An 8795-nucleotide genomic window follows, 5' to 3' on the forward strand; every position below is an offset into this window, starting at 1 on the left:
TAGGACACAACTGAGCGACTTCACTTTCACTTTTCACTTTCATGCACTGGAGAAGGAAATGGCAACCCACTCCAGTGTTCTTGCCTGGAGAATCCCAGGGACGGCAGAGCCTGGTGGGCTGCCGTCTATGGGGTCGCACAGAGTCGGACACGACTGAAGCGACTTAGCAGCAGCAGCAGCAGCTCAAGTTTTAGTCATTCTCAACACATACATACCAAACACTGGAATATATTATTTTCCGTTTTGTTACTAATACTATCCCTATACCTGGAATTATGTATATAAAATAATTCATTTAAAAGCACTGTAAGCCAAAGAAAAGGAATTGCTAAAACAGAAAATGCTAAATGCATTTTAACTACTCATCACTCAGATGGAAAAGTCAACTAAGGTTGCAGCAGCAAAATGTGGAAAGTCATGAAAACTATTTTAGCCAATAATTAATTACAGAAACTCTTTTACCAGCTATAAAATTCATCAGACTAGAATTACCATAATTTTTTGTGCAGCTCTATGGAGCTAAGCAATCTTGCATATAGCAGCATTCACATACTTTAATGAGTAAATGCTAATATTTCTCAGTGTCCTTTTCCCCTTAAAAAAAAAAATCACAGTCTTTAGTTAATTTGAAAGTGCTGTAAGGTAAAAATAAAGTGAAACAGACCCAGAGATTAGTAAATCTTCAAACTGCTCACATATCTGCTTCTCCAAAATAGTTTTATACAAATGCCTCTTCTCTCTCCTTAGATCATGGGTGCACAAAGTAGAAATTTCAACTAATGCATTTGAAACCCAGGTGTACACCCCCCACGAGGCATTGTTCTGGGTGCTATACAGGAGAATATTTAACATTTTGAGTTTATTTTCAAGGACCTTAGACTCTAATAAGAACAGTTAAACAAAAGAATTAACTACTGAACAAGTCTGCAAATGATGAGTGTCAAAAAACTATGCAAACTAGCACTAAGAGAGGGGACCCATGGAAGAGTCACTGATTTCAACTGGACAGATAAATGGCTTTCTGGATGAACTGAAATTGCAATGGTCCTTTGATTTTAACATATATAAAAGAAACCGAGAAAGGCATTACATCACAATACACAGCAAAACTCTGGAATAGAAATGTCTTGCCTTTAATCCTCTCTCTTACCATTTATTAGCTATGAATGAAGTATATTACTTAAACTTCCTAAGAGTCAATTTCTTCATCTTTAAAATTAGGATAACAGAACCCAGCTCACACACAATGAATGCACAAAGATTAGCAAGTAGTAAGCACTTAATGAATCTTATTTTCTACATAAAGTTGGGGGAGAAAGGATAGTATAAACTATGTGATAGAGAATCAGAATGTAAAGTTCAGCTTTGTTGAAATTAAGACTTATGTAAAAAGTAGGAAGTTATAAACTGGAAAGATAATCTGAAACAGACATTAGAGTTCTCAAAGTCAAGTTAAGAAGTATGCAACTGATTATTTAGAAGTGCTGAAGATTTTGATCACACAATACAATAAACAAGCTGGGTATCCAGGCCAGAAGAGAAAAAGACTGGAGATAGGGAGGTTTGTTAGGAAACAAACTGCAATGGTCTAGATAAGGAGTGCAGGGTTCCCTACTGACCACTGTCATTAGTAAGAATTATTAAAAGAAAGAGATAGAACCCGATGATTAACTGAATGGGGGGAAAGGAATGAAGGGAGGAGAAGCCAAAAAAATAAAAGTTCAAGCCCAAATAATTTGGAGAAATGAAATGGAAATAAGTGAATATTTTATTTTCAGAAACATACAGCGGTTTGAAGTTCAGATGAAAAGGATCAGGCACAGAGCTAGCAATCAAAGTTAAGAGTATAAAACTTTGAAGCAGTTAAGACTAGACATACCTAAGAGAAAAATAAATGCTTACAGGTACTCTTGAAAAAGCTCTAAAATTCAAATGCAAATATGTATATGCATATTTGGGAAGGGAGTCTTTAATCAAACTTTCAAAGCAACTACAACACACACACACAGTTTTTAAAACCACTGGCACATATTACAATAGAAACCATCCATAGGAATGAATGTGAATAAAGGGTCCTGAGTGGTAATGATTAAGAAAACACAGTCATGGGAACAGAACAAAGAAAAATACAATTTAAAGGCAGGAAAAAGAGCTTAGGGATATAGGACTGATTTGAGAAGAAAGAGAACCAAAATATTAGGGATCTAAGTCATGAGAAGTTTAAAGAAAAAAAAAAAGGCAGCTATCAACACTGTCTAATGTCATACACAGAGGTCAAAGAACTAAAATTTCTATAAGTCTTTACATTTAATAAACAAATTCAATGTAACACTGGGGTAGGCAATTTTGATTGAACGTGAGTATAAAGAAACTATTGCAAGGCATTAAGAAGTAAATGGTTGGGGACAAATGAGTGAAAAATTAAAGGCTGACTACTATTTCAAGATTTAATAGTGACAGGAAAAGAAAGCTAGCGTGAAAATGACTAGAAGTATGATTTAATTCTTTGTTTTTTGCTGAGCTTAAGGAATGAGAGACTGACTCTATACCCGAAAGGGTCTGCAGAAACTGAAAGATCAGAGGAGGAGAAGAGTAAATAAGATTCAGAAATAAAAAGACCACCTTTCAGTTCTTCCTGTAAAACAAAAAGGGAAATAAATTTTAATGTGGTGAGAAAGGTATAGTAGTAAGTGTGGGTAAAGGAGAAAAGACTACAAAAGTCTAGGTTTCTGTCTTAGACTCTAAAGCACTGACAACCACAATGCCTAAGAACTTTGTTCCTTTACAATAGCAGCTACTACTACAAAAATCTAATAGTAAAAAAAAGTACACATACACAGGGACACACACAGAGAAGGAGGAAAGGATACACTGCATTATGTTGTAGTAAATTAACAACAAGGCTCCAGAGTCAAAAACTTGAGTTTAAATCACTGTTCAGTCACACCTAAGATGTGTGACTCTGGGCAAATATCTTAACTTCATGCTTCAGTACCTCAGGTGTCATCACTTGCAAAATGGAGGTAACAGTATTTACCTCATTGAACTTGAAAGTAATACAAAGGTCTAACAATGTATACAAATGTCAACAATAGCAATGTAACCTGTGTTTAACCAAACTGGTATTTAAGATCAATATAGTGTAACTGTTGTACCTATATCTTAGTTATTGCTGTAGCATCTGTGAACCTTATCAAACTTATTTGACTTGTCACAGCTGTTGTAATCTGGTCTGTTGTTTTCTATGTTGTTGGCAGTAGATAATATAGCTTTAAAATACCTTGGACTTGAGAGTAGACAACTTCTTTAATATGTTTTTCCCTGGTAACTGTTGCTAAAGAGTCAGGCATTAAATACTATATTTGTTTTAAACTTTAAGTTGAAAATATGGTTAGAGATAAAAGAGGAAGAAAAGGTCAAAATGAGTGAAAGAAACCTAAGCAGATTGAAATAATGCCTGCCTGTAAGAGTGAGCTCCCCAGGTTGCACAGCAGGTACTCTGTATTTCGGAACATTCCCTTTGGGTAAATGCTTTTTTCACTGCTAATATATATATATCCTAGGAGTAGGGGGGAAAGGGCTGGGCTCTTAAAAATATGTCTCATTTAATTCTTTCACCTACAGAAACAGGTATAATTCTCCCTATCATACTAACAAGGAAAAGGGAGGTTCACTTGCCTGTTCACTTAGTAAGTGGCAGAGCTGAGAGATCTGAACACTGGTCTTATGTGGACACAAAAATGTTTCCTTTCCACTACACAACGCTACCTTCACAGCACCACCTAGTAGCAGCAAAAAATGAGTGAGGCATTCTGCTCTTCACTACTAAGCTCAACAAAACCTGGGCATGACATTAAGCCCATCTCTCAATTTTATTTTCTGAAAAACTAAGGGGTTTGATTAGGTCTTGAGGTTTCCCTTAAACTGAAAATAATCCATGATTTTATTAAATCACATTTAGTGATATGTAAACTCACAAAAAGTTATAAAATACAGCCGAAAATCTTATTTAAAAAACAAAAAAACATCAAAAGAGAGCTTAACATTATGAAAAAGAAATCAATGATAAAGGAAAAACCAACATCTATTTCATTTTAAGCATGTATGACTAAGCAAATGTTTTGGAGAACAAAAACATCAAGTATTTCAAGATGATAATTTTAACACGTATATTTTCAATAAATTATGAAAAAGAAAACTTGGAATCCTGATATACCTACAAACCTTATAATCAAATAAAATACAGATTTAGCAACTTTTATTTCATGTTGAAACTGCAACCAGGTTGACTCCCCACCCCCACCCCCACCCCCACAAATATCCATTTGAAAACTCTCCTCCCCCAAAACCCTTCACTGGCTTCCCACTATCCCTCAGTAACATCCCAAATCCTTAACATGCCTCAACAGTCTCATGTAATCTGGCTCCTATCTCAGGAGCTATCTGCCACTATGCTTCCCCTGGCTCTTTTTTTCACCTTTCCTTCCTTCATTTTAGGGTCTTCATATGATCTGCCCTCAAAAACCTTGCTGTTACAACTCTCCATTCCCATCCTTTTGCCCCAACAAACTACTCCTCATCCTTCCTGGCTGAGATGAAATACCGCCAGGCAACAAAAGTCTTTCCAGACATATATTTTCATAGCGTTCTGGATTCATCATGCTCATTAGTCTTATAGTTACTTGTTTAACATCTGTCTTCCCTGGTAAAACGATATGAAGATGGTCATTTCATGTCATGTTTCCTACCGTTTAACCAGTATCTTAACACACTGCTTAGCACAGAGTAGATTAAATGCTCAATAAATATTTGCTGAGACATTTAAACTACAAGGCAAGTCCAAAACCATGAGACTTAACTAGCACAAATAAGTAAAAAGTTCTATACAAATTTCAAGTTCTATCTTCGTATGGTCCTGCCTCAAATAGGTGCTACTTAGCCAAAAAAAAAAAATCTCTTTAGATAACAAACACATCTTAAAGTTTCATAAAACCAAATTTAGAAACCATAGGTCTTAAATAACTGGAATCAGCTTTAAAAATCATCTAAAGAATTCACCTGAAGTGCAGTTAAAGGGACAGGAACTTGGATAGGGTTCAATTTTACCACAGCAGTGTACATTACAAAAGGACCAATCCCAGCTCCTCCTACTGTCTAGGTTCTACAAGTAGTGCCTTATTCCAGCAGTAAAGACTGCAGGGTTACAGTCACCTGAGTTTGCAATATGATACCTGAATATGCTTTATTAAAACTACAAAAAAAAATTACAGGAAAACACACTAATTAGCTATAAATAATCTTCTCTTCAATAAGAGGAAAAAATGGTAATAAAACTAAGTAATTTGAGAACTGAAGGCTTATAAAAGGGAATGCTATTTTAACGCAAAACATTCTAAGTTTTCCATCCACCTAACATTTACTGAGTGCTAATTACAAACTAGACAGTGTTCAAAGATTTTCTTAATACATATTCATTATTTTCCCCCTCTCAGACATGAGGAAGCAGAGGCACTGAGCTAAGTTACTTACCCAATATCATACAGCAGGTAAGTGGCAGAGGCAGAATTCAAAGGCAGCCATTCTGGCTCCATGGTTTGTGATCTCAACCACTATACTCTACTGCTGCCCACTCACTCCAACCCACTGAAACAGGGCTTCTATCTGCACCATTCTACTCCAATGAAACTTTTCAACAAGTTCACCAATGACTTCTACCTTGCCAATGTAAGGGCCCCTTCTGTCTCCATTTTATCCATTATGGAGTATCCCACCAAGCTGACAACGTTCCTCTTTTGTCATACATCTGTTTCATTAGTGACATATCCCACTTTTCTTCCTACCTCACACTTGGACTCTCTTTTCCCTATCTACACATTCTTCCTCAGAAACTCACCAGTCTCGTTCTTCTCAGAAACTCCCCAGTCTCGTGACTTTAAATACTACCCGCATGACTCCAAGTATCTCCACTCCTGGCCTGAGTTCTAGACTCATACCCAACTACCTATTTCACATCTCATTTAGATGTATAACAAACACTTTCTACTTAATGTCAAAATCAACCACCCTTCTCCCCTCAAACTGTTTTCTTTCCAAGCCTCCTCAACCAACACACATTCAGCTGCTTAGACTAACTTCTTAGTCATCAGTCACCCTTGATCTTCCTTTCCCTTATCTCCCACATCCAATCCATCAGCAAGTCCCACCAGATCTACTTATTAAACATATTTGTCTCCACTCTCACTCTAATGCAAACTATCTACAGCTTGGCCTACAACTTCCTTCAGCATGGTCCCCTTATTTCTATTCTTGACCCCATAATCTCCACCAAGTAGGCAGAGGTAAAACAAAATCAATCTCTGCCTGCTTTAAATCATCTAATGTCTTCCCACTAGATTTTAAGTAAAATCTTAGATCCTGACTATAGCCCAGAAGATCCTATATGATCTGGCCCCTTCCTACTTCTCCAACTTCCCAACTTTCCTTTTGTTCCCCCTTCACAAGATTCCCTGCAGCCACAACAGTCTTTCTCTTCCCCATCGAACCATGATCATTTTCCGCTACAGGGCCTTTGCCCTTGTCATTCCTTGTGGAAGGAACCTTCTCTTTCCAGACTTTTACACAGTTCCTTCTCCTCCTCAGGTGTTGCTCCACTGTCACCTCCTCTGAGAGGCCTTGTTATCACCATTTTACGTGATCCTCTAGTATTACGGTCACGACTCTTACTACCTGAAGTTAGCTTATTTACTTTTCTACTATGCCTTGTCGATTTTGGAATTTAAAAACTCTAGCCCCAATGCCTCCCACAGCACATAGAAGGCGTTTAATAAGTCTATTAAATAAGTGGGTATTCCGCATTGCATTTTAAATTGTTTATTGTAAATCAACCAATTTTGATCAAAACACTTGGCCCATGATATATTTTTTATGTATTAAAAGTTAAATCCTTAAAACTCAATTTTTCCAATCTAAGACATTTCAGCACTTCGAACCCCCCCCCACACACACACACTCTCACAGAGTGCACGTACAGGATTCTACTTAGAATTGCCAAACAGTCCATATGGTTAGACTGCATTTTCTTCCTCCAAGCGAACAAACGTGCAGAGACGAGAAAGGGGAATTTTGCTGGTCAGCTTAGCACCTGTTACATTTTCAATCAGTTAAGAGCCAGACAGCACATGGTAGACACGGCCTTTCTTTCAGAGACGGTATTTAGGTAAAACGTGAGTGGGCTGGGCGAGAACTGTTCTAAATCCCTAAAAAGAGCTGTTCACTTCATTAAAAAAAAAAAAAAAAAAAGGCGAAGTAAACAGTCTAGTGAACAGATTATGCTCGAGTTCGCCAAAAGAAACCGACCAGGGGGGCCCTCGGCAAATAACGAGTTGTGTGTTTAGGCTGGGGTCGGTCTACAAATAACGGGAAAACAAGAGAAGAGCCATCGGTTTAAGAACCAACTCAGCTATGAGCTAAAGATCAGCTCAGGCTCCCAGGCGTATTCTGAACCTGGAAACGAAGGTGGCGGAGGAGGCGAAAACACAGAGCCCGGGACCTTAGTTCACCGCTTCGGCTTCCAAGGCAGGCACTTGAGGCAACTGGGAGTCCACCTATCTCCCCCTTCCATCCCTGCAAATAAAACAGCTCCCGAATACTCACATGGGCTCGAGAGTCTTGCTGAGCCAGGACTTGAGTGCCTCGAAGTTTTCAATGATCATTTTAGAAACCATCCACAGCGGCCCCGAGGCCCGGCACACTCCTCCGCCCGCCCAGGTCGCGGCCGCTATAGCCGCCGCTGCCCCCGCCCCCTACTCCGCGCGCCGCCCGCGTGGGCCGCGGTGGGAGGCGCCGGTGGCAGGTTCCCGCGAGCCTGGATCGGCGAACAGCTCCGCGGGGACCGCCGTAGGCCGCGAGTCCACGGGGTGCCAAGAGCTCCCCCTCCCCGGACCCCGGCCCCGGCTGAGGCAGCAACGGTTTGCCCGGGCCCTCCCCCTTCCCTTCACCCCAGCGAATCTTCCTGGACCAGAGCGCGACACGGGCTTGCCCTCAGCCCTGAAACCAGGTGCTTGCTGGCAACGCAGAAGAGGAAAAAGTGAAGAAAGCGAAAACGAAGGGCAGCTGAATGGGAACGATTCGGGGGGTCTTCCCGGCTCCCAGCACCCCCAAGAAGATGGCTGCCGACAAATCTCGCGAGAATTGATGAAATCTCGCGGTGACTCCCGGAGCCTGCTGGGAAGAGACGTAAGTTGTTTTTGTTGTTTTTTTTTTTATTCCGGCGTGCACGCAGGGCAAGTGTGGCGAGCCTTGCTTGTTTGCTGGGCTTGTGGGCCTTGTTCTTTTCCACGCTTTGGTCTTCCTAAGGAGTAAAGACTTTCTTTTTTTTACTAGGAGGGAAAGGCCGCTGGCTTCAGAATCAGCAGGAACTTCAGCAGCTCGAACTCGGTACCAGACGGTGTGGCCCATCGGCTGGAATGACACTGCTACTGGAGCGCTTTCTTGAGCATCCACTCGGATGTGTCGGGACACAGGCGATCAGGGGGTTACAGGTGTGCTGCGCTGTGCTGCCTCCTCCGTTTTTTTCCCAGGGTTCTGCAGTACTATATTCTGGATATGCTGTGCTGTGGACAAGATTGGGAAGAACGGAATGGTCTCATCTAACGCCCTGAGACCTCCGGAGCCTTAGTTAAGTCTTGCCCAGAATTACTCCATTTATGGGCAAAACACTATTGATACACTAATGACCCAGGGATTCCTCCAGCCCTTAGTTCTCAAGTAGTTTGCTATTATCCAAAATTTGCAGA

The 8795-nt window shown here is 40.3% G+C and overlaps 1 protein-coding gene across 50 annotated transcripts in view; it reads right to left on the minus strand.

Annotated features, from left to right (window-relative positions):
- RBM26 (RNA binding motif protein 26) overlaps window positions 1-8158 on the minus strand; it is an 83293-nt gene extending 75135 nt beyond the window's left edge. For all 50 annotated transcript variants that reach the window (XM_081549845.1, XM_081549844.1, XM_081549828.1 and 47 more), the window contains exon 1: window positions 7654-8158. In XM_081549845.1, coding sequence (XP_081405971.1) covers window positions 7654-7724 — 71 coding nt within the window. In that variant the 5' untranslated portion in view covers window positions 7725-8158. The remainder of the gene's footprint in view (window positions 1-7653) is intronic.
- Window positions 8159-8795: the final 637 nt, after the last annotated feature.

Source organism: Giraffa tippelskirchi, chromosome 12, assembly GCF_054371585.1.
Source record: "Giraffa tippelskirchi isolate mGirTip1 chromosome 12, T2T-mGirTip1v1.2.pri, whole genome shotgun sequence".
NCBI lineage: Eukaryota > Metazoa > Chordata > Mammalia > Artiodactyla > Giraffidae > Giraffa > Giraffa tippelskirchi.